At 39.3% G+C, this 25,877-nt stretch overlaps 2 protein-coding genes across 2 annotated transcripts in view; one reads left to right on the top strand and one right to left on the bottom strand.

Annotated features, from left to right (window-relative positions):
• The window catches only part of col4a1 (collagen, type IV, alpha 1), a 76,776-nt gene that overhangs the window by 13,507 nt on the left and 37,392 nt on the right, over positions 1-25,877 (bottom strand). The window contains exons 4-35 of the mRNA XM_084421071.1: positions 24,871-24,915; positions 24,691-24,735; positions 24,500-24,562; positions 23,685-23,738; positions 23,483-23,509; positions 22,620-22,697; positions 22,425-22,487; positions 22,282-22,317; positions 22,153-22,191; positions 21,796-21,888; positions 21,628-21,663; positions 21,252-21,311; positions 20,613-20,648; positions 20,418-20,462; positions 20,281-20,313; positions 20,068-20,128; positions 19,941-19,976; positions 19,683-19,829; positions 19,401-19,478; positions 19,234-19,317; positions 19,081-19,151; positions 18,697-18,888; positions 18,372-18,540; positions 18,190-18,282; positions 17,983-18,087; positions 17,540-17,637; positions 17,288-17,438; positions 7,867-7,980; positions 7,591-7,758; positions 7,402-7,491; positions 400-552; positions 8-106 (exon numbers count right to left, since the gene is read on the bottom strand). Of these exons, the coding sequence (XP_084277197.1) occupies positions 8-106; positions 400-552; positions 7,402-7,491; positions 7,591-7,758; positions 7,867-7,980; positions 17,288-17,438; positions 17,540-17,637; positions 17,983-18,087; positions 18,190-18,282; positions 18,372-18,540; positions 18,697-18,888; positions 19,081-19,151; positions 19,234-19,317; positions 19,401-19,478; positions 19,683-19,829; positions 19,941-19,976; positions 20,068-20,128; positions 20,281-20,313; positions 20,418-20,462; positions 20,613-20,648; positions 21,252-21,311; positions 21,628-21,663; positions 21,796-21,888; positions 22,153-22,191; positions 22,282-22,317; positions 22,425-22,487; positions 22,620-22,697; positions 23,483-23,509; positions 23,685-23,738; positions 24,500-24,562; positions 24,691-24,735; positions 24,871-24,915 (2,662 nt within the window). The remainder of the gene's footprint in view (positions 1-7; positions 107-399; positions 553-7,401; positions 7,492-7,590; positions 7,759-7,866; positions 7,981-17,287; positions 17,439-17,539; positions 17,638-17,982; positions 18,088-18,189; positions 18,283-18,371; positions 18,541-18,696; positions 18,889-19,080; positions 19,152-19,233; positions 19,318-19,400; positions 19,479-19,682; positions 19,830-19,940; positions 19,977-20,067; positions 20,129-20,280; positions 20,314-20,417; positions 20,463-20,612; positions 20,649-21,251; positions 21,312-21,627; positions 21,664-21,795; positions 21,889-22,152; positions 22,192-22,281; positions 22,318-22,424; positions 22,488-22,619; positions 22,698-23,482; positions 23,510-23,684; positions 23,739-24,499; positions 24,563-24,690; positions 24,736-24,870; positions 24,916-25,877) is intronic.
• On the top strand, positions 3,386-4,728 carry LOC311298286 (uncharacterized protein). Its single transcript, XM_084421085.1, has 5 exons — positions 3,386-3,682; positions 3,807-4,096; positions 4,199-4,259; positions 4,426-4,519; positions 4,610-4,728. The coding sequence occupies exons 1-4, from the start codon at positions 3,521-3,523 to the stop codon at positions 4,441-4,443; spliced, it is 531 nt and encodes a 176-aa protein (XP_084277211.1). The 5' UTR covers positions 3,386-3,520; the 3' UTR covers positions 4,444-4,519; positions 4,610-4,728.

The following is a 25,877-nucleotide window of genomic DNA, read 5'->3' on the forward strand; positions in this document are numbered from 1 at the left end:
GACTAACCTGGCTGTCCAGGTGATCCTGGCATTCCATCTTTTCCTTGCATTCCAGGGTCTCCGCGTGTTCCAGGGAACCCCTTATCTCCAGTAGGACCAGGATCACCTGATAGACAAATATTTTTTTTGTTTACAGTTCACTGATTTTCAACAGCAAAATCAGCAAAATCTTTGATGATTGCTCTCATTGGAAGCCACCAATTCAGAAATGTGTATTTCCTTAACATTTAATCAAAGATTGTTTGTTATTTACTTGCATCTGTTTATCTTAAAACAGAAAAAAATGTCTGACAATATTTAGATTTTTTAAATATTTAGTTTGTCCAGTTGTTCTACAGTCGTTAAGAAAAAAATGTAATTGGTTTATGGTCTATGGCAAACACCTTCTGCTCTAAGTACCTGGGTCTCCGCTGTCTCCTTTATCTCCTTTAAGGTGTTCCATATCCACATCAGTCATGTTACCAGGTGGCCCCTGTAGACCCTGATCTCCCCTCTCACCCTTGGGACCTGAATCACCAAACACTCCCCTGATCCCAATCAAACCAGGGTCACCTGAAAGAGACAGAACATCATCATGAAGATTTAGCTAATGCAACTCTGCAGGTGCCTCTGCCAGAGTAAGATAAAGTTATCTTACACTGCATGAAAAGTGGGATTTTCGACAGTTACCGGCGCTGTAAATTGTCGTGGAAGTTCAGGTTTACGACTGCAAACGGCAATTTACAGGCAACACTGCAAACTGTCGGAAATTGTCGGAAATTGACGTGAGACTTGCTTGCCCCGTGACCCCCCTCCCTCTAATGCTTTAACATGTAAATGAGACTGCTGTGAGCTTTACAAATGCAAATGAGGGTAGCAGGGGGAGTTTTATCCCAGGTGACTCAAAGGTATTAACTTAATTCTAAAAAAAATACAATATTTATTTATAACGCAAAATTAAAAACAGCCAAGGCTGACCAAAGTGCTGTACAGGGCAATAGATAAAATGCAGGGCGGAAACAGGACAATTAAAAAAAAAAACAATAGTTGTGTCAAGGGGTTTTAAAAGTTTTCAAGGATGTTTTGAAGATGGAAATTGAGGGAGCTAGTCTGATATAGAGGGGTAGACTGTTCCAAAGTTTTGGGCCTGCAGTTGCAAAAGTGCAGTCGCCTCGTTTTTTAAGTCTGGATCTGGGCACGATGAGAAGACAGTGATCACTGGATCTCAAAGTACGAGATGGAGTGTACGGGCAGCGGAGATTGGTCAGATATTGGGGGGCCGGTTTGTTAAGAGCTTTATACACAAATAGTAAAATGTTAAAATCAATCCTGAATGTGACAGGTAGCCAGTGGAGTTTGAATAAAATAGGGGTGATCGACTCGTATTTGCGTGTCCCGGTGAGAAGTCTAGCCGCTGCGTTTTGAACTAGCTGTAGACGAGAGAGAGAGGCCTGAGATAGCCCAAAATAAAGTGAGTTACAATAGTCTAAGGCCATCCTTAAAAATATTCTTGTTTGCCGTAACCCGATCGACCCTGTCAATTTAGTAGCCTACCGACCCAATTATTTATTTTTTCCCCCTTTTAGTCCGACCGACTTGCCGGCTGAAACTTGTGTTAAGACCGACCGCTTTTTTGTAACTCTTCAAACAACTAATATTCTAATTCTAACAACTAATACTGCATACAAACATAAGCTATAGCAGTGTGATTTTTATTTCAAAATAAGAGATTTTTGTTTAACAGTAACACCAGTGACACAACTCCAGGGGACCACTACTTTCATTATAAATTTTATAATATGTATTCTGCATTTTTTTTATATATATCATTTACATAATATATTTGATAGTTATGTATACATTATTGTATTTTAAATGGTGTAAAAATCTGTTATTGACCTCAAAATAAAGCATTTTCCCTCTGTACATGACTGGGGACGAGCACCTCTGTGGTGCTTGAAATTCTATATAATTCATAAAAATCAAATATTGCCACATTGATGGCTCAAGAGGGTGTAATTGTTCAAATAACATATTGTTTTATTTTAAAATGTGAAACACGTTTATTTTAAAAGTGTTTTTTAAGTGTAATATTTCTGTAAAGGCTAGGGACAGAAAAATGGACATTTTCATAGAATGACCCTCTTACATTTTAGCTTAAATTGATATATTTAATGAAAGTAGCTAGATTAGTTATATGTGTCATTAGCAATAGCCAATGTTATGTAAAAAAGACACAAAACCATTTATTTCAACAATTAATTTCAATCAGGCTTTGCCACAAAGGTAAAATGTGCATTCCATGCAAACAGCATCACAATCTCTTAGAGGCCAACCACTGTGCATAATACAACACGAACAGAAGATTGTATTTGACTCATGCTGCATACACATACGCAATGACAAGAATTATGCCTACTGTACATATAGAGTTACAACTACGATTAGAGTTGTTTACATAAAATGTACCTCGTTTCTATTTTGCATTAAAAATGTTTGTGGCCCCTTTAAGAAATCCCTCTCTTCTCGCGATACTATTCACTTGTGCTGGACGCGTGCGCGCGACCAGAGAACGGCAGCCATTTTTCATTGTTCAGGAGAGCTCCATGACGGTGCGTGCATCGATCGGATTCTGTGTTATACGTTCTTCTTTCTCGGTAAATATTACTCCAATATCTTTAATATGCACAAATAAGTTGTGAAGCGAAGTTAAAAGAACATTTGATGTGTACATTTTTGTTTATAGATTTATTTGGAGCGCATGTGTGACGAGGGAACCTCGTGGTGATCGGACGATAAAGGATTGGGTATGTACGTTTTATGGTTTATGGGGGAAATTACTGATGGCATGTTTATTTGATAAATCTGTTAATGAGTTGAATCTATATTCTGTGATTATACAGTATAACTTTATGGTTAAATGCATATTTCTGGTTCCGCATGGCATGATTAAACGTGGGTTGTGGCTTTGTTAAAGTGCTTTTATTTCTCTTGTAACTTAGGCCTAAGTTACCTCAGCCACTGCCGTGTTCCAGTTTGTGTTATCGTATTTAATTGTAGCCTAACATATTTTGGTTTGGAGAAATCAATTTAAATCTGACCAGTTGCAGTGTATTACACTGCATTTCAGTTTGAATTGAGTTAAGTATTCTGTGGATTTGGGCATTGATCCACTGGTTAAGCTTTTTGTGACATTTGATTGTCATCTTCAAATTTACTGTAAACTGTTTCTACAATTTCTTTCTTTTTTTACTAGTGAAATCTATTTTTTTTTCTTGTGAAATCTCTTAGAACAAGGCAAACTTTTTTCTTAATCAGACTTTTATCTGTTTAATTGTGCTTCCATTGACCGCTGTCACTTATTTTAAACAGCAGTCAGAATAAAACCCCAATTTCAAAAAGCATAGTTTGCTTCCGGTGTGTATTTCTGCAATTTCACCCGGTTGCATTTTTTCTCCTTTGTTTAATTTTACTGTGACTTATGTTGTTCTTATTAATTTTACTGTGACTTATATTGTTCTTATTAATTTTACTGTGATTTATGTTGTTCTTATTAATATCACTCTCAATTAATTGTTTTCCAGCTGCCTTTAAGACATATTACACGACAGTGCGCAGGAGCTTCAGGTACAAACAACCAGATCTGGCATTGCAGGCGGAAGCTGTGGTGAATTCAGCTCGGAGTCGAGCGAGAAGAAAGACGGTAAGATTTATTAGATTAGATTCGTTTTTGGTCAATGTGACTATTTTTCAGGTGCATTAATAGATGTGTGTTGTCCATACGCAGTGCATTGGGCAGTACTGATTGTCTTTATTGGTTTTAACAGCTGCTAAAAGCGAGACAGAGTGTGCTAGCTGAGGATGAGGTGGGCCTTCGGAAGTGTGCTACCATAGACCTGATGTCTGATGAGGAAGGTGTGTGGGGTGTCTGGATGGATTGTGCGACCTCCGTCCTGTCGCAGCCAGGAGCTCACAGAGCTCTGTACCACGCTGCAGTCGAGATTAGAGGCGACTCCAAAGTACAGGGCAACGCACCACAGACGTCTGCAAAATGGACTGAATTCAGACAGAATGCCGCTAGTTACCTGCAGCTGTATTTTGTCAGGCCTTGTGAAATGTAAGAATATTCTGTTTTTCATGATTTCATCATAAAGCAAGAGGTCATGGGATTGATGGCTATTATTTGTTTAATAATTGTAAATAATCCTGTAATTTACAGGAAGCAGTATGCCATCTTCACAACTCTGAGACAAATTGTGGGCGCTACAAACTGGATCAAGGTAAAAAAAAAAAAAAAAAGAATCTTACATTCTTTTATTTTTTTACTTTCATAAAAACTTACAAACATTTTAAAGGTAAGATTCAAAGAATATGCTTTCATTCTCTTGTATAAGAAAATAGATCCGTTATAGTTTACGATCTTAATCATACATTTTGTTTCCATAGAGTAACCTCGCCTCATAACGAGGGCGTAACCTCACATTTACTCAGAGCTATGTCTGCAAGTCCAGATTTTCATGACGCTGATCATGACGACATTGTAAGTAACTTTTACTATTTTCTCCTTGTTTCATTTTACTGTGACTTGCGTTGTTTTTATTCATATCACTCTCATTGAATTGTTTTCCAGCTGCCTGTAAGACATACTACGAGACAGTACGCAGGAGCTTCAGGTACAAACAACCAGATCTGGCATTGCAGGCCGAAGCTGTGACGAGTTCAGCTCGGAGTCGAGCGAGAAGAAAGAGGGTAAGATTTTTAGTCAATGTGACTATTTTTCACGTGCATTAACCTGTTAAGCTGCAACCCCACTTTTGAAAAATCCCCAGAAATGACATACCCAAACTGAAACAGATACAGTTCATGAACCCTTTGCATTAAAAGCACAAGTATGGTCTCATTTGAAAGCTGACACCTGACAGTTTATTGTAAATGTAGAATTAATTTTTGTCATAATGACAAAAATTGTTATAAATAGCTTCAAAGTTTTGTAAAATTACTAGAAATTAATTTTTATGAAACATCCTCATGAAAATAAAATTGAAGTTGGCACTGGAGCAATCTAGAAATGCACCACAGCTAAAGCCATATGTCTAAACATTCTATGTTTAAAATCTGAAGATAATAAGTCCAAAACTCTGTATTTAGTTAAATGTTTTTCAAGACCATGTCAAATGACTTTATTTTGATTTGACGCTAAAATGCTACTGATGTTTATTGTCATCTTCTAACCATCTATCCAGTATATTGTCTCTATTGTTTTGTGGTGCAGACGATCCCCATTCAGTCTCAGTCTCCCCCTGCACACATTCACACCTCTCCAGCCTGGTTATGGCTCGAAATATGCATTTCTTTTGTCTGCATTATAGCTACTAACGACTGGCTATTCACAGGCTATTCATAGGGTTTCAGTCCCTAATTTCTTTTCTCAAAGTTTACCCCACATTTTAAACTGTATCAAAAGCATTTCTTGAATAAAGACACATTTCAGGTAGCATTAAAAAAATAATAAAAGTATAACTTCTAGGTAGCAGGTGCAGCTAGCATGTTAGCTTAGCACACCATCAATACACGACAATTTATGAGATTAAAACCATGTTTGTGCTCTAAACTTACTTTTTAACGCACGTTGAGTATTTTAAATAATCTTCTGTGATCTAATTTGGCTTCAGATAAAAAAAAAATCAGACAGAAAATATACTATTGGATAGTGTTCTGCACAATGATAGTCTATATAGATTAGCATTACATTATAAATATAATCTATTATTATGAAAATACCTGGCATGGCTTGAAAAACACAGGTAACTCAAATATCAGTGCAATCATGTTTATTGTCTTCAAAACATCTGTATCTGCATGTTACAGCACGATCTCTTGTTAGCTTTGTGTGTATCAGTGACATCCTGGAATGTCACATGGTCATGGCTCTTCTTCATGTTCCATATATGGACTATTATTGTGCTTATAGCGCCCTCAGGCTATTGGTATGAATTAAAAAACACAGTATCGGAATACCAAATGCTCATAAAGATTACATCGACGCATTTGGGTATAAATTCAATAAATATTATTCCTGTCTATAGAAATATGATGTAAATCTATGAGAATCTATCAATATTTCTCCAAATCTGCACATTTTTGAGCTAAAGCCCTGAGGGACGTTGTTTTGTGTATCGCTGTCATGACGACAGCACGGAGTTTTTTATGAATGAAAGCGGCTGACGCGCATAATTCATATTAAAGGTATCGACTCATTTTTTCATTTCATAACTCCTGACACAAATTAAGACATAACTGTCACTATGAGTTTCTCAGAATACAATAGTGGTCAAATACTGAAACTTGAGTATTATATCTTTTTAATGATGTATAGTTTGTCAAGGTATAACATTAAATCTGATATTAATTTTGAATTAAATAAATAAATAACGCTTCAGTGCGCGGGCGCACTGGCAACGGTTAACAGGTTAATAGATGTTTTGTGTCCATACACAGTGCATCACAGTACTGATTGTCTGTATTGGTTGTTTTTACAGCTGCTAGAAGCGAGACGGTGTGCTAGGTGAGGATGACGTGGGCATTTGGAAGTGCGCCACCATAGATCTGATGTCCGATGAAGTTCAACCACCAGCCAGGAGCTCACAGAGCTCTGTGCTACGCTGCAGTCGAGATTAGAGGCGACTCCTAAATACAGGGCAACGCACCACAGACGGTTTCAAAGTGGATCGAATTCAGAGAGAACGCCGCTAGTCACCTACTACAGCTCCGAAGATGAAAACAGACACTGAGCTTCCAATTTGTTGTGTGTGCAGATGATCTATGCTTTGTACATAGGTGTATATTGTTTTGTGTCTGTGCTAATAAAGCTCTTTCTTTGAATAAACAGCATGTCCCTGGCAAATTTTCCATTCCTTTATAAATTCATGTCCTTGATGGTAATAATAGTGTAGTCCATAGGTTAACAATGACATGAATATACCACAGAATAGCATATTATGAATATAAAAAAATAATTTATATATTATTATTTATGTGAATATTATAATTTTTTGAATTTTTAATGAGCAAGGGTGACCAATAGTAACAGATCTGCCAACCAATCACGAGTGATTTTTCTTGTTTAAACCACGTGGGTTCAACCAATAGTGAGTGAGGAAATTCAAGCCTTTCTCTGGCGGGAGCTGCTATTCATATGGTAATTAGAGCCATTCACACCTCCAGCGCGAGCGCTCTGCATACGTCATGGTTCGTTTCCGACAATATTCGGCACAGACGAACGCGACGTTCACAGGCTGTAAATTGTCGTTAACTGCCGAAAATTAGGGAGATTTGCGGCCGTTTACGGGGTCGGAAATCCCAATTTTCATGCAGTGTTATTTAGTCCAAATAAAAAGAATAGTCTTAAATGTGTTTTCATACCTCTTTGTCCAGGTTCTCCAGGGTTTCCAATGAGACCTGGAAATCCAGGGGTTCCTGTCATTCCCATGATTCCAATTTCTCCTTTTGGACCTGAAAAAATCCAAATAAAAATCCAAATATGAATCAACTTAAGATAAACAAGTATGTGTCAAGAGAATGCCAGAAAATGGGTATCAAAAAAGTACTCACCACGTTCACCAGGGAAGCCATCTTCTCCAGGATTTCCTGGTTGACCAGGAAATCCCTTAGATCCTGTTAGACCTGGGACACCAGGGTTACCCCTGTCTCCTGGAGGGCCAGGCATGTCCAGACCAGGTAGACCTTGATAACCTTTTTCACCCTTTATACCTATCCGACCTGGGATGTCATCAAGGAATGTTACAAACCATGTGATATGTGAACATCTATGCATGTGTGTGCATATACTATACACCTGTGTGGGTGTTACTCGCTTGAAAAACTCACCAAGGGGTCCAGGGCCTCCAGGTGGTCCCATTGGTCCAGGTGGTCCAGGTTCTCCATGTCCTGGAGGACCTGGCGGCCCCACCGCACCATGAACTCCAGGCGGTCCATGGTCACCTGCAAAAATCCAAATGAATTTAAAGTTATTATACCCCCTGAACCCATCCTCTTCAATTTCCTGCAAGCCACCTCTGTAACACAGTCATTATCTAGAGTGGATTACTTCAATGCTCTATTTTCCGCCTAGCATGCACAATACAACCTATGCAAAGTATCCAGAACATGCCTGATCTTCAGTCAACCTAAAGGTACTTTCACAACTTTGCCCAATGCATTTAACTCTGTGCAGAGCTGTTTAGTTCTTTAACGTAAATTCACCAATACCATCCTATGATAGGATGGTCTTCGTGAATTTATGTTCAAAGAACTTTTGTGATGCCACATTCAATAAATCATCAAAGATTGCATATGTAACCTAGGTTCCCTGAGAGGGAACTCAATGCTGCGACATTTTGTTGATGATATAGGGACGCTTCACCGAAACCGATGTCTGAAGCACTACTGGCCACAGCAGTCATATGCTGTCACTGACATATCTACTAAAGGGTGCCCGCATTAAACTTCATCAACTTTAAATTGTCAGAAGGAATATGCGCAGGCATACCTGAAGTATGGCAATAAGGCTCAGTGTCTCGTTCCCTCTCAGGGAACCTGGGTTACATACTCAACCTTTGCCAATTCTCTTTCAAGGGAATTTTGACAACACTATGGGAACGTTTCGCCCACTACGCCATACTAAATGAATGCCTGCGCACCAGCTGCAGCGAACCAAGCATAGCCCAACCCGAAGGATCTGAGTCTAGGATTGCCATACAAGACACATACCATGTGACCAAGTGCTTTACCGCCTAGAAGCACGAAAATGTTCTGCAGCTCAAATGCCCCCTTCAAACTTGCCTGGCAGGGACACTCCTGCAACCAGATTGGTCCTAAGACCAAAAAATCTTTAGGTAATCCTTCAAAGGAAGAAATTCCTTGCTAGAGCCCCCAGGAAAACAGATGAAAGCTTTAGCGCAAGTTCTGCAAGGAAGACTCAATTGTTACGTCACTTACCTTCTCATCTAACCAATCGTGTTATAATACTTGTAGTATAAAAGATCGGTACTTACACATGTCTGAGTTTGCAGATGCTGATGCCAACATTCACCGCCATCCTCCCCACCACCACCACCACCACCACCAGGATGGTCCCTACTCATACCTCCCAAGGGGTCGGATGCGCCCCTGCCTTCGTCTTCAGGCAGGAAATGCAGATTCCAATACCCTCGGATTACGAGCTACGGACTGGACCTACGCCAAAGAACTTTATAAACTTGCTTGCTGGGCTGTTAATAAATGAATGCTTTGTTACATCATTTTGCCTAACTAGGAAGGCCGCAGCTTCAGCTGTGTCCACCAACAACTTCCACTCTGGAAGAGAGCAGATTACTGCTTCGCCACATTAGCTGTCCACAGGCCTTGGCAAATAGTAAAGCTCCTTAAAAGCAACCCAACTGAGTGGATCAAATACTTCAGCATCAAGTCTCAAAGAACTGGAGGAAGATACAGAAGATAGCAAGGGATATTCACTCGATCCATCTAATCCATCAACTGCTGCTCTAACCCTCAATCCCTCAGAGGAGAATAGCTAAATTAATTTCAGGAGATCCAGCCAGGAAAATATTCCAGCCTATAAGCTTTTTCTACACTATCGCCCGGGTGACAGAAGAGAAAGTGGGAAGCTAATAGCGATGCACTTCTTCCTGGGTGTCACCTTAATAAAAAGCAACTGAAAGACTTTTACCATCGATCCACCAAAGAAAAATGCTGCCTGTTTTAAGCCGGTTTCCTAGGGAAGTGTGCCAACATATCCTTTTTTTTTTTAAACTGGACCGAAAGAGTGGGTTGAAAATAGAGTCCTACAACCTCTCTGCTAAGCAGCCCTTATATCAGTTGATGGTTGTTTATTCTTAACGCAGTTCCAGCAAGGAAGTGTGCTGATGTCACACAGGTCTCATCTTGGGACTTATGATGGAGGGGAAGGGGGTGTCGAGAGACAGAACGTTACACTCCATCTGTGCTTGACATGCCCTCCTTAATTTCCTCATGGATCCATCAGGGATACATGCTAATGCAGCTAACGAAGAAAACTTAGCAAGGATTGCACAGCTTTGAGTCCTCAGACCTACGAGCCAAGATGGCTTTCCTGAGATTCACCTTAGATTTTCTGTGGGCACGCACAGAGAGGAATGAACTTTTTAAAAGCCACAGACTGAACCTTCACTCTCTGAACCTCTTGTCTACCATTTCTATGGCAGCACCAAAGAGGCCAGAGGGCAAGATTGGGGCATCGAGGAGAAAGGATTTCTCAATCTCCACTATCCCCAAAAGATTTAGCCACAGACGCCTCTCTGTGGCAATCATAGCAGCCATTGAATAGCCGATGGCATGGGCCATTTGCTTTGTGGATTGAGGAGAAACGGAAGGCTCACAAGGGAGGAGCACTGATGACTGGAAACATCCTGAGAGCCAGAGTTGGAAAGTAACTAATTACAAATACTTTCGTTACAGTACTTGAGTAGATTTTTTTTCTACTTTCTTCAGCATAATTAAATTGTGGTACTTTTACTTGAGTTGACTTCGCTACATGTATTTTCACCAAAAGTACAAAGTACTTTGACAAAGGTGCCGACAGAGCAACAGGGCAAGCTGACATTTAGACACTTTTGAAACTACTACGGTGGAGCCCTGAGCTTCAGCCAATAACAGACAGATCTGAAGCAGTTCAGCCAATAACAGACAGGTCTGAAGCAGTTTAGCCAATAACAGGCAGATCTGAAGCGCTTCAGCCAATAACTGACAGGTCTGACTGAGGCACAAAACCAATTCAAAACTTCCAGTTCAGCTGTGGGACGGGGTGTTCAAACCACGCTTTGACATTCAATCACTGTCGCTCGTGTTTTGAATCAGTATCGCTAACGTTTCAATATTTTAGTGAATGTAAGTGAGCTATGCTCATATTCTGATTTTAAATTTTAATTATGGCAACTCCTGAAATGGGTCATCCCATTAATAATACCAGAGCACTGACCAGTTGAAATAAATAAAATAACTCATTACATGGACGCAGTTATTGCATGGACAGAGCAATAACAATGTAAGTGTCTTAAATACATGGACATAGTTCAAATGAATGGTAAAGCTCGCCCTCTTTAACAATACAGTTGAAGTAAATGTACAAAGCAAACTTTCTACAAAGCTGAAAAAACCTCAACAACAGTGAAATAAGATCGCATGATTTATCGATCAATCAGATGCATGTAAAAGTGTAGTTCGTTACTATAGCAACAGTGGACTCCCAGCACATTTTCGGAAGAACGAAAAAAAAAAGAGCATTTAATTTAAAATATTACCCATACCCCACTTATTTTTTATTTTATTTTTTACTGGCACTTTTTTATTCATACTGTTGTAAATCTCTCTTTTTTTAATCGCACCTCTCACTTAACCTTCTTTGCTTTCAATTATGAAATGATTCAAATGAAAACATTCAAATGATCTTACCTGGACTTATTTTTCAAAATTAGTAATAAAACAATCGCTCTTGACAACAGGGAAAGCTAGTATGTTTGCTTAGCATACCGTCAAACACTACAATTTATGAGTTTAATATAATTTTTTGTTCAAAATCACAATACATGTCAGTCGTGTTTGAAATTACCTCTGGTGTTTCATGTTGCTTCTTAAACAGAGTGAGAATATATTTGATTAAATTATATGATACAGGCTATGTTGATTAGCATTCCATTAAAGGGTTAGTTCACCCAAAAAATTTAAATTAGCCCATGAATTTCTCACCCTCAAGTCCTCCTAGGTGTATATGACATTCTATGTTCTACATTCTGTGTATATGAATACAGTTGGTGTTCAAAACATGTCCTGGCTCTTCCAAGCTTTATAATGGGAGTGAATGGCTGGAAAAAAATTGAGTTTTTGTAAGAAAAATACCCATATGTATAACTTTATAATCTAAAATAACTAGCTTCCGCCAGCTGACCGTACGCATACTACGCAAGTTGACTTGCACCACAAGAGTAAACCGTGGCGCATGTATGACGTAGGATGTAAGGAGTATCATAAGCTTAGATGCCTCTCGCAGTTTAAACAAATAGGGCTGTGCAACAAACTGAAGCTCCTCTTCTATTATATAGAAATCCTCCGACATTTATTTTCAGAATTGCTAATTCGTGACTTGGGTTTTGTTTTGCTCTTACCTCTGAGCTTCCACGTTTGTCATTACACTGTGAGTCGGGCCAGGGGTTAGTCTTCCACCGTAAATCGATGCGCACAGCCGTCTGGCCTAAGTTAGCGATTATAGTTTATAAAGTTTTAAATATGGGTATTTTCCTTACACAAACACATGGCTTCACTTCAGAAGGCCTTTATTAACCCCCTGGAGTAAAAGTGGAGCACTTTAATCATGGATGGATGCACTTTTTTGGGCTTAAAATTTTCTCCAGTCATTCAATGCCATTATAAACCTTGGAAGCATTTTTCAATATAACTCTGATTGTATTCGTCTGAAAGAAGAATGTCATATACACCTACTGTAGGATGACTTCAGGGTGAGTAAATCATGGGCTAATTTTCCTTTTTGGGTGAGCTATCCCTTGTAGACATACATCATTCTTATGAAAATACCTGAGATAGCTTGATGAACACAGATATATTATCGCTATCATGTGTTTGTCTTCATGTTTCATCAGTCAAAACATTTGCATGTTATTATATCCATATAAGACATTTCCTGAAACGTTTAATACTTCTATGAATACTTCTGTGCGAGGTATGAATCAGTATGTACTGGGCTTCCAGTATGAATGAAGCAGATATGACATGTGAGTGTTTAGCGCTCCATATCGCTATCATCTCCCCATTTTGGGTAAAAATAGCAAAATAATACTAAAGTACTTTGTAATGTATAGTTACTTGACTAGTTTTTATTTTAAGCAAACTACTTATTTACTCTTACTTGAGTCATATTATTTTTCAGTACTTCTACTTTTACTCAAGTAAATTATTCATTAAGTAGCAATACTTTTACTTAAGTACAATTTTTTAGTACTCTTCCCACCACTGCTGAGAGCATCGCAGCTAACACATGAAGAGAAAGGGATATACCTGTCTTGAACTCCTCCGCCAGCTCCACCTGTATTTCCATCAATCTGCGAGGTGCAGATGCCTGGCTCCCATCCCTTGTGAAAAGAGCCAGGAAAGAGCAGAGCTGATCGAGCAAGCTCCACTCCTAAATATATATCACACAAGTTGTGGTTTCATCCCAAAAATGAAATGCACATCTCCTAAACCTGTTAGAGCTTTCGGCTGTCACGATTATGCAATTTGGCAGACCATTCATTGTCTAAGAAATTATTGCTATTATGCGATTATGACAATTAATTGTCTGTTTTTGTCAAGGTTGGGGTGAAGGGATGAAGTGAGGACTCAATAATGCAGAATAATGGCTTTTATTTCATACAAAATTTAAACTACCCCGAGGGTGAAAACAGGACCGACAGCAGGACTTGACTTGACAACAAGGCAGGGAAACACACAAGAGGTAACATTTGAAGACGATCCTGCACAGGACTGCAAACACAAGGAGAATAAATAGGGCAGCAAACTAAGAGGGTAACGAAGTAGGGCAGCTGAATCAATAATCAGGTAACAAGATGGGCGGGCGGGCTTAAGATAATAGACAGGAGAGCACATGGCACAAGGAAACATACATGACAAGCCATGTGCTCAAACAAAACAAGACATGAACACACAGCTAATGAGAACACTCATAAGCCGCTTGTTCACACAGAAGGACACAGCCAGTGAAAAACAAAAGCCTCATGCTGTAAAGTACAAGACAAAACATTGAATGAAAGCACTCGGCTGATGAAAACACGAACCGCATGCTACACAAAACACAACAACACACACAGACAGAAAACCGCACGCTCACACAACAAACCAGAGCGCACTAGAACGAGTGAATGCTCGTCCCATGCGCTCACAACAGAAGACAAATACACGGAGTATGATGTCTGCATCCCAATACAGAACCGAAACCAAACTAGACTGAAGTGCCGGGATACGAATACCACACTCCGCACACAAAACAACTCATGTGGACAGAAGGAGTGTCAGAGCTCTTAATCAACCAAGAATAAACAGACTGAAGTGACAGAACCCTGACAGTTTTAGGGGTTTGATGGTTATTACGTAATTAAGTAATTAAACTAACAGCTTCACTATTAGTAGAGAGACGTTGCACAAACTCAATTCACACAAGCCCAATCTCTCTCCACTCCCTCTCTCTCTCACTAATTCATTTACATAAATCCAATCCTACGCAATGCTTTATCTCTGTTTTTGATTTAAAGTGGACAGAATGCTGGATCTAACAACCTGCAGCCAAAATAACTAACACAAATTAACTGTTATTCTTACCCATCCAGTAAGCTTTAACTTGTCAATGATTGCCAATTACCTTCTCCGTGCGATACGATAATCGATACGCTGGCGCCAAATATCGATATTTTAATTAATAAAATAAGGAGCTCTATATAGATTTTCCTGCTCCCAGCATTGCTACTTCATGGCTCCTCGAGGTGGCGCTCAACACATGAATGAGGGAAACGTGAACACGTTAACAAGCCTAAGAAAAATAGTTTTTTAACGGGATGGTGGACAGCAGTGTGAGTAAAATAATAGATGCCCCAGCTACGTTTAAGTTCAAAGTCTGGAAGCACTTCGGCTTTTATACCATTGATGGGACAAACATGTGGTAAATCCGCTTACACAGATACACACGGGAGCAGCTGAAAGCAGGTGACTATCAGCGGAACCGTCTATCAGTGTGTATATTAGGGATCCGCTGATAGACGCCTGCTTTCAAATGCTAACGTCTGTATCTGTGTAAGCATTTGGTGAAAAACGTCAAAGATGTCTATTTACAACATGTTTTGGAAGCGTTGATCATTGTAGCCAATCACAGACATATATGTTGAGCATGTGAACCCAATGGCCAATCAGGGGTATTTAAGAATCCGCTTAACAACGCTCAAAATTCTAGGGGGTAATGCTGGTATAGTCACTTTTTTGAATTTTTAAATACCCTAGTTGGTATCTTTGACAACACTATTCCCAGGTTTATTTTAAGGAAGCTGGTAAACACTGAGATGTTCCCAGGTTTAAATAAAAGAGGTTGGTAAATTTTGAAATGTACCAGGTTTATATAAAACAAGTTGATAAGTGTTTAAATGTGTCTGTTTAAACAAAAAGAAAAGTTTAAAGGAACCGTATGTAAGATTGTGGCCAAAACTGGTACTGCAATCACTTTCAAATTACTGTAGAGCGGTGTATCCCCTCCCCCTCCCCCTGACTCGAGGTTGCCTGCTAGGCTGCAGGATCCAGCAGGAACGTAGGCTGCTACAAGGAGCTTCCAATGGCAAGTGACGAGTCCTACACAGTAAGTTTTTTTTCTGTTAATTATGTTTATGCTTCATGAGAGATGTTTTGCGAAGTAATTATGTATAGCAAAAATTCCGTTTTCAGCCGTCTCCATCTTTCAAAGGCATCTCCTATACAAATCCTTGTTTTATTTCGTAACGTTAGACATTTTTTATCCGACACGTTTGTAGCTGCAGCTGTGGTAATTAGAGCAGAGCTGGCAACCCGGATGCCGAAACACTACTGACTTTGTGATTGGTAGATAGGTGGAGGGTGGCGCATCAGGCCAAAACACAACATGACAACATCAACATCAGTTGAGGGCTGCAACTTCACTTTTAAATGACAATATCCTGGCCGGACTACTGTTGTCAGTGATATAAGTATTTGAAATGAACATGATTTCTTAATGTCTAGTGACATATCAGGGCCATTTTATGATTAATTGAGATACATTTCTTACATACGGTTCCTTTAAGCTTTTAAAAAGTATAAGCATAAAATGTTTAATTTACATAAGATGTTAAAGGGGTCATCGGATGCCCATTTTCCACAAGTTGGTATGATTCTTTATGGTGTTCTTGTAAAGTTTGTAATATACTTTGGTGAAAATTTCTCAATGGTTGTGTAAAACAACACCCTTTTTACCTCCTCAAAAACAGCTTTGTTCACAGTGACCTGTTTCGGTGCATGTCTCTTTAAATGATAATGAGCAACTGCTCACTCCAGCCCTCTCTTCCATGGGGGGTGTCGAATGGCTGAGGGCAGAAATATGCTAATACGGGACAGTCAGTCAGTGGTCGTTAGCGGAGCATGAGCATTATGACATCATAGTGCTCAGAAAATCCAAACGGCCTGATTATTGAGAGTGTTTAGACTTTTTGAGGATTAAAAAAAGGAGTGAATGGATTTTTTTAATGGTGGTTGTGTCCACACACTGCAAAGACACATTTATATGCAAACACCATATAAAACTGAATTTTGCATTCGATGTCCCCTTTAAATTTAATTTACTGTTTTCTAACAGTTAAATAAGGAGAGAAAATCTGCATTTAACCTTTTCACTGGCATTTTGTTTTCATAATTAGACAGATATCGTGATGTATCATTATAGGATTGTCTAGCAATATATAGATTATCGCAGAATTGCGAGGAACCCTGTGATTGCCACCCCTACTCCCTATACACATAGTATGCATTCTGTTTGGGCACCAACTACAAAGAAAACTACCCTCCGAAAAAGAAGAGTGAATTTGAGAGTAATTTCGACTGAGGGGGAACCCCATGTCTATGTCTCTTGTGCCTTCTAAAAGAGCTCAATAATCGTGGTTGACAAAAATAATCGCAATTAGATCAAATAACCGCAATCAGGCAGTTATTTAATAATCTCAACAGGCCTAGAGCTTGCCATTATGTCTAACTAAGCATTAAATTGACAAACAACCACATATATTTTTACATGCACACACAGACAAAGATGCTTCCTGAAGACAAAAAAGCTGATGATGTTTAATGCGGGCACCCTTTTATAGACATGCCGGTGACATGACATGCACCAAATGACATCATATGACTGCCGTGGCCAATGAGATTGGCAAGATCGTGCTTTAGACACCAGTTCCACTGAAGCTTTCCCATAGCATCAACAAAATTATGCAGTGTTGAGTTCCCTCGAAAGGGAACCTTTACCTTTTTTTAGAAAGGCATAAATGAAACCATCAGGATTTTTTTTTTTTTTTTTATCACTTTCCATGGTCTTCCAAAATCAGTTACAGGGAACAAAAGTATCTGCTAAAAATTCCTTAGTCACTTCTCAAAGTACATTTTGAACATCTGGTAAATAATCTATTCAAAAGCATTATGTGAAACCAACATATAACTGTACCTTTGATTCCTTGAGGTCCAGGTGGCCCAATACTTCCCTCAGTTCCAGGAACCCCTGCCATTCCAGGATTACCCTTTTCCCCTGGAAATCCTGACACTCCTTGCAGACCTATGGCACCCTTAGGACCAGGAAGACCCCTGCCAGGTTCACCCTGTATACGATACAGATCAAAGTCAATGACAAAGTGACAATTTCTCACCCATTTCAATAAAATATTATACATCAAAATCTAAATGGCAGCCACCATCATACTTTTTGCCCAGGTGTCCCTGCACGACCAGGAAAGCCATCCTGGCCTGATTGACCAGGCTCTCCTGGAATTCCATTAGGACCTGGAATCCCAGAGTATCCTAGCAGAGGGAAAGACGGATAGTTAGAAAACATTACAGATTAGATAGCTGAAACAAAAGTGACACTCATTTATAAATGTGCATTCCCTAGAATGTGAATAGTTCACTATCTTTTCTTTTTTTTTTGCAGAGTATAGTATATCTTTATCAGAGTATAATATATCCAGAGTAGTATATCTTGATCAAAGTATGCCCAACCTAAATCTATATAGCACTTATTTTTCCACTGTAGCTGTTGTTATCAATGAACACAATTAGAGTTTAAAAGTTAAAGGTGCAGTGCTTTAGCACATTTCTCCTTTAAGCTTTTAATTTGACTGTTACAGTCTGGCACTTGCAGGTTACCTTTTGGCCCTGGGGGCCCAGGAAGTCCAATTCCTGGCAGCCCAGGGTCACCTTTGTTTCCTGGGAATCCTTGTAGTCCATGTTCACCTTGAAGACCTCTATCACCTGAGTGACAATGTGAAAAAGACGTCAACACAGCCAGCTCTGCATCACACCACTGAGTGCAGTTTTCAAGCAGTATGAAACATTAGCATAACCTGAATTTACCTTGAAGACCAGGTCTGCCAGTCTCTCCACGAGGCCCTGGGGCACCCTGAGGTCCAGGTAAACTTATTACTCTACCAGCATCACCTTTACTTCCTATAAAGATATTTGGGATTATGGTTGTTTTAAAGAGCATAGCATTTACTACCAGTGGATAAGCAAATGTATTACTCTAAATCAATGACCTGGAAATCCTGGATTTCCTGGTGCACCAGGCAACCCTGAAGAGCCTTTGTCACCAGGTTCACCTGGCTGTCCTACACCTGGGATACCAGGGGGACCTCTCTCACCCGGAAGGCCGGTGGTACCAACATCTCCATCCAGGCCACGATCACCCTTAATACCAACTCTGGCCTAATCATAGAAAAGATTTATGAATCAAAATATCTTCTATGGTTAGGAAAACACTGCAGAATATACATTGGGGCTTAGATGCACTGTGAATTAGATGCAAAAGTGAATTCAGCTATTTAAGTATATAAGTCTTTTTAGTCAGATCTTTGAACTCACAGGCTCTCCCTTGGCTCCAGATTGCCCTGGGAGGCCATCTCTTCCTGGGATGCCATCAACACCTGGGAATCCTCTTTCTCCAGTAGTCCCAGGATAACCCTTATCTCCTTTCAACCCTGGAGCCACAAAGACATCACCAGGTGCACCCTGAGCGCCAGGGGCACCCATTAAACCCGGAGAGCCATCTTGACCCTAAAGTCCAAGGAAATGCAAGAAGAAAGGTAAGATTTGTGCAGACAGGATTTATTGTGTTTACATCCACATTTAAAGTGGCCACAGTGCACTACCAATTGAGTTGTATCCAATCCAATGTTGTTGGTGCCACAAAATGGACTTTGACATACTAAGTAAGAAATGTTATATAACAATATAAAATGTACGTACAGGATTTCCAGCAGGCCCAAAAGGTCCTGGCACACCCTTCTCTCCTTTACTCCCTACTTGTCCAGGAAAACCTAAAATGAAAACATTCAGCATGATGCATAATCTCAGAAAGTCCAAACATACCAAAACAAAGCCTTGCTCACTTCTTCTCACCTTGCTGACCCTTTGGCCCCTGGGGACCAGGCGAACCTGGGGGCCCGGAATCAGTGCACTCGGTGCATTTTTCCCCTTGATCACCTGAAAGAGTAGAAAAACTTAGAACCAATTTTGAGGAAACTGAAACTACAGTGAACAAATGGATGACTGTATAACAGCCTCACCTTTCTGTCCCACCTCTCCTGACAACCCTGCAGGTCCCGGAGGGCCTGGAGGTCCTTTTTCAATATTACAGTCTTCATCTAAAATAAACAAGATTAATGCCAATGACATTTTGGAATGGACAATCAAAGGAACCACACAATCATCTTTACACATTGTGTCTTATTACTATTAGCCTCTTACCAGAAATTACATAATCACTCCATTCTTTCCATGAGGTTTTTGAGTTATGATTATTAACACAGCATGACAAAAACAGTCATTTATGTTTAAGATGTTCTTACTGATCGGCCCTGGTGGTCCGGGTGGGCCGGGTTGTCCATCAGCTCCGTTTGGACCTTTAAGAGACACTCCATCAGCTCCTTTATCTCCCTTCTGGCCAATCTCTCCAGGAAGGCCAGGAGGTCCAGGAGGACCCTCAATTTGTCTGCCTGCAGTCAACCATGGACATAAGGGAAAGCATCATCATTACTGTGAACTATTGTACTAAATTATACCAACATAATTCTACATAACACTTTATCAAAGTGTGCTTCTCTCACCTGGGGGTCCAGGATATCCACGCTCTCCCGGATAACCTGATGAATGAAGAAAACAGATGAACAGATAAAAAGACTGTACAATTTGACAGGACAACCGCATAAGGACAAGACGTCAAGCAGACATCACCTCTCTCTCCTTCTACTCCGGGGGAACCAGGAGGACCAGGAGGCCCAGGACGACCAAAACCCTGTAAGATAATTAGTATTATTAGAAACTACCAGTCCATAACATTGTTCTAAGTGAATTAGGTGTGGAAGTAGCGTGTGGCTTTGTTAGTCATCAGTACAGTTTCATTACTGCAGCCGATCTAAGTTTGTATTGTATTTTGGAACCACTTACATGTCCTGGTGGTCCTTTTTCTCCTTTGTCACCCTAACATGAACCAAAGTCATAATTGAAATAAATAAAAGAAAAAAGAAGAAAATGCATTGTATGTCTAGAGTTACAGCATGGCCCTCCAAGATGGGATTTCTTACCTTTATGCCATCAAACCCAGGAGTACCAGCGAGGCCACTTTCCCCCTATCATAAACAAAGGGTTTCAAAAATAATCTCATTCAATGTGATTTAAGTATTTGAAATAAGAGAGTACAATTAACCATTATCAAATCTGAAATAACAGCTGGCAACAGGTAACTGCTCTGCTCAAGTCATTGTCCAAGATCACCATACCTTTTCTCCACTCTGTCCATCTTTGCCTGGTTTCCCCTTGAAAACATAAAGTGAAGCTCAGATTTCACATAATAAATAAAACACTCCTATAATGAAAAGGTCAACCATAATATGTACATCATACAATTACACAATCACAACAATCATACAATCACAATTCATACAAAACAAGATGTACAGTGGAGGAAAGTCTGGGATTCAAAGCCTGTAAATTAACAATGTTTTATTTTACTTTATGGTATAAATTAATACAATTATTTAAGATTGATTATTGTGACTCTTTATACAGATGATCAGATGTTCTTGCTTCAATGCTCTCTGGATCTTTCTTAAATCATGATCATCAGGTTTTAAACAAAAATGCAGCTTTCATACAGCTCAAGTGCTGCTGTCATTAAAGCAAAAGAGATACAAACTAAATTTGACTTTTTAAAATTATATTTTTAATCTACTTATTCTGATAATATAATTCATAATTATATATATATAAAAAAAAACACTATTAAATTATTAAAGTACAAGATAACACATTTTGCAATTGGTCTAAGAAATGTGGACCCCACTGTTAAAGCTGAGTGATTTATGATTAATGTATTATGTAAGTAAGCATTTAGTTGTGTTCTTGTACAAGTCACTTACTATTGGTCCTGGTGGTCCTTGTTCACCTTTGATTCCAGGTTGATATGGTGCACAAAAACCCTTGGTGCAGAGGGCAAAGGCTAAATTAATATTTATTACTATTCCTTAAAACTTGTAGACAAACTCATAAATTCAAAGATTCAAACAACATCACAAGGTTAGGTTTTGTTTTACAGGTCAACTATGCAAATATATACAGACAATGCAATATAATTATAAAATTGCATAATATTATAATATATAAAATTACACAGAAATATACAACAATATACAATAACACATTTTATAATATATTTATAATTATACAATTGATTCTGTACAATCCAGTTGTATTTGTTTTGTTTATAGAGTAACACAATTTTGTGCTGTCACTTACTCTTTCTCCTTTGTCTCCTTTAGAGCCTGTTTCACCCTAGAAAACATGCAAGGCACAAGGAACACTTAGCAGTGTAACTTAGATAAAATAAATGTAGCCCCAAAATATTTGGACACCTAAGCCACACAAAAATGTATACATTTCATAGGGGATTTGATGACATCATACCGTTGGTCCAGGAACATAAATTGTTGTGCCAGGGCCTTCAAATTCATCTTGTCTCCCAGGTGGACCGGGGGGACCGGTTAAACCTCGTTGTCCCTGAAAAGAGAAACAGGGATGATCATGATAATGAGTGAGACTAAACCAGGAAAGATGCTGATCAGCTTTGATAATGCAATATGTGGGGGTGTTATCTGACAAATGGGGTACAGAGTTTGATTCTTATGATTGTTTGTATTATATTTTCAACTTCAAGTCATGTTCAATAGTAAGAAGCACACAAATGTATCCTTCTAAGGCAGAATTTGTTACATGCTTCAAGTGCCACTAAAGGTTATGAGCCTATAGTTTCCCAGAACTCACCTTTTCTCCTTTCTCACCAAGAAATGTCAGCTTGTCACCCTGCAACAAGAACGGGTAAGACAGACTCTAGTCATTTCACAAACTCTAGGCACAAACATTATAATCTATGCAAAAGATTTCAGATGTTACCGGTTCTCCCTTTTGACCAGTTTCACCATGCCTTCCCTTCAAAGAAAAATGGCATGGTGTGAGATTCAGGTGAGAGTTCACTGGTGTCGGTTAATTATGTTTTAGTCTATAATTTGTTTTAGAGATTTTAACTTTAAACTCACAGTAGGTCCAATTGGTCCAGGTGGGCCGGGTTGCCCTGGTTGTCCAGAATATCCTTTTTGCCCCTACAAAATGAAAAGAGAATCAAATAAAAGTTATGAAACATGTTAAAGCATACAACAGGCAATAATATATAAATGGTAAATGCACATTTTCAATATGAACACAAAAAGGGGCATTGAAATTAAAATCCGTACTGGTGAACCGGGTGGTCCTGGAAAGCCCCTGTCTCCTTTTTGAGGGATGGGTACTCCAATAACACCACCTGGATCTCCCTATGAGAGTAAAATATTCAAAACAAATTCACTGCACCATTTTCAAGACACACATCAATGACTAATGAACTATACTGCTTGACCAACGCTATCTCACAACCAATTCGTACGAGTGAGTACGAGGTGGCTAATTCATACGAATTCGTTCGACCTCACTCACCTCCATACGAATTGGGCAACTCGTAAAATATGTACGATTTAGCAAAAATCATACGAATTCATACAAACTCCCTCGTAAAATACGTACGAATTGCCGTGAGATCGGGCTGGCTTGACAGAAGAATTGTTTTTCTTCTTGGTGATTACCACCATTTTATAAAGGCACCTAGGCACTCGAGCCAGTACGTAATGGTAATTTTACCATGGTTAGGGTTGATTTAGGCACTCTTCATGCTTTATGTTGTGCTTAAAGGGATTTTCAACTACCTTTATATAGTTACGTCATTAGTAATATATCATACTCTTTCTCTGTGTTATCCACGCCCAGATATCCCTGTTTATTTGTCAGCATAAGTCCATTCAGCAGACTTTTAGCCCCAGGGCTTTTGTTAAACCTACAGATAGAACTGCATTTTTCTATTCCCACTCACAGACAGTCTATTCGACAAAGGGATTCAAAATCAAAAGTGCATTATGGGTGTTTAAGTTTTTAGCAAAAGGGAACAAAACACCCCTTTTTCTCTGTTTTCTCATGCAGTACTGATTTATTGTCACTTGTTAATAACCCCCTTTAAGAACAAATCTCTGTAACATATGACCATATTGCTTTAAAATGGGTTTCATACCTTTACTCCCTTCAAACCTGGAATACCCTGAGGAAGATTCAGAAAGATATTTGTTAAGTCAGGAATCTGTTGTTAGACTGGATTAACAATGTTACAAATATAACACAAGATGTACGTTTTTATGTAATGGCACAGTTTATTAAGCACTAATATAAATTTGACATATTAGAGGTATATGACATGACATAAAAACTAATCATACTGGTGGTCCTTGCACTCCTGAAGAACCTGGAAGTCCGTCAAAACCACGCTCCCCCTGGAATACACAAAATAAATCCTCTATTCAATCACACTGAGGATTTTGAGATGAATTGAAGACACTGATGGCTCATCCCAATTGATTCACTTTAAAGGTATAGTGGAGGATTTTCCCGAATTTTAGAAAAGAACCGCCCTCACCACTTTTTGATAAAATGCACATGCGCAACACTCTACCTGCTCCCGAGAGGGAACGCCTATTAAACGTGTGCACGAGACAGCATGCACGAGCCTAGTGCGTGACTTGTGCCAGGGCTAGCATCGCTAATCATAGCTTACATTAACTTTTACTAGCAGTGATTTTAAATGGATTTCTCCAAATAGCATGCCAAACTTTACCTGTCGAGTAGAAACTTCGCGACTGAGGCATCAGTGGGAAGCCCAACCTGTGCTTTTAGTGCATGCCAGCGTGTGAAATATTCTCCCAAAAACACTCTGGTCTTGTTTCTTTCTTCAGAGGCCTTTCTCTTCTTGTCATACAATTCGTAGACACTTTTTCTCTTGCGACCCTCAGACATTTTGAAAAAACCCGGTGAGAACGGCGAGCTTCAGTGAATGGCTGAAACCGTAGCTCACCACACATATACACCTGAAAGTGCGCATGCGCAGAAAGCGAAAACTACCTAGGGACGAGCACGTACGACGGCCTTACGTAAACATATCACCAGAATGATCCACCCGGGAAAAGAAAATCCTCCACTATACCTTTAAATAAAAAAAATTATAGGTCTCATCAAAAACACAACAAACATTTTGTACCTTGGTTCCATTGCAGCCTGGAATTCCATGAGGTCCAGGTGCGCCTTCTAGACCTGGAAGACCCTGTAGAATATCAAAACAATAGCAGAAACATACAGAGATGCAGAAACATTGTTTTGTTTTCCCAAAATTCATGATATTCATTCATGATGATCAATTTTCTCCAAAAAAAGACTCTCAGTTCAACTTACTGGAATACCTGGACGTCCTGGGAAACCTGCCACACCGGGTGGGCCCTACAAAAGAAACATCTATATGATATAATGATGTAAAAGTACATTTTACAGTGCTACTATTATGTAACATCAATCTTTTTTGATCAATCTTACAAAATATGACTATATTTTTACAAGACAAGAGCAGACACCTACTCTGCTTCCTTTCATTCCTGGAGCTCCTGACTCCCCTGTATCTCCCTGGAAGAAAACACAAAAACATATTAAAAGAACACTGCAATTCATTTTTGCTTTTGCTAACTCACCTTAAAATTGTCTTTAGTTATAATAGCAAAGTGTTGGTTGCCATTTGTAAAACCTAGGGTGACTTCATTGTGTATGTACACTTCAGGCAGCTCCAGATACCACAATGCAACACGATTGTGATATCAACGCATATTGCGTTTAATTTACCCCACCACAAAGCAAGCAATGTCGTACATCCGAGTGAACGAGACGGAGGGAAGTTAGCGAGAGAAGGGCATGACGGACTGGAACGCAGCCCTAGTTTGTTTGTTTCCTCTTTCCTTTGTTCTAGTTCCCGCTAGTCTTTTGTTGTCATAGTAACTAATTTGATTAGTCATTCTGTTCAGGTGTGTGCACCTCGTTATGTCTGTGGCCGTTTCTCAATATGCTTTTTTTGTCTGTACTTGTGTTCTTGTGGACTTGTGAAACGTCATCAATCGCTGCCCAAGTACTGTTCCAATTCAAAGTTCACATCTAGCCAATTCCAGTTCAAATCCCCGGATGTGTTCTTGATCCGCCCCTTTTACCGAGTAACCCCGCGTAATTTAAAAATACTGCTGTTATTGTGTCACGAAATGTAGTTTTAAGAGTTTTTCAGGTGAGAATGTAGTTGTTTAAAGCTCAAATCTTTGGTTTATTTATAAAGATAGCACCTATTTGAAAATTTGATCTGATGTTTTCGGAGTTGTGAGATCCATGCAATCGGACGCTCATGTACCCTGCCGAGAACAGCCTTCCCTCGGTTAGTGCTGCTGACGTTTGCCGCTGACTCGGATGTGTCTAGTCTAGTGGTTTAACATGAGATATAAATAGTCTTGTGTATATCTAACAGGCTATTTATTTATTTATTTTATTTGTCTCATTAATCTATAATTTGTTCCCTGGCAAAACATTTTGGCTGAGGGCAAAGTGCAGTT

Source organism: Rutilus rutilus (assembly GCF_951802725.1).
Source record: "Rutilus rutilus genome assembly, chromosome: 10".
Taxonomy (NCBI): Eukaryota; Metazoa; Chordata; class Actinopteri; order Cypriniformes; family Leuciscidae; genus Rutilus; species Rutilus rutilus.

Excerpts from the sequence above, each read along its gene's own strand:
- LOC311298286 (XM_084421085.1), top strand. The coding sequence starts at position 3,521 with ATGTTGTTCTTATTAATATCACTCTCAATTAATTGTTTTCCAGCTGCC. Across the intron at positions 3,683-3,806 it reads GTCGAGCGAGAAGAAAGACG|CTGCTAAAAGCGAGACAGAG; the intron begins GTAAGATTTATT and ends TGGTTTTAACAG. Across the intron at positions 4,097-4,198 it reads TTTGTCAGGCCTTGTGAAAT|GAAGCAGTATGCCATCTTCA; the intron begins GTAAGAATATTC and ends TGTAATTTACAG.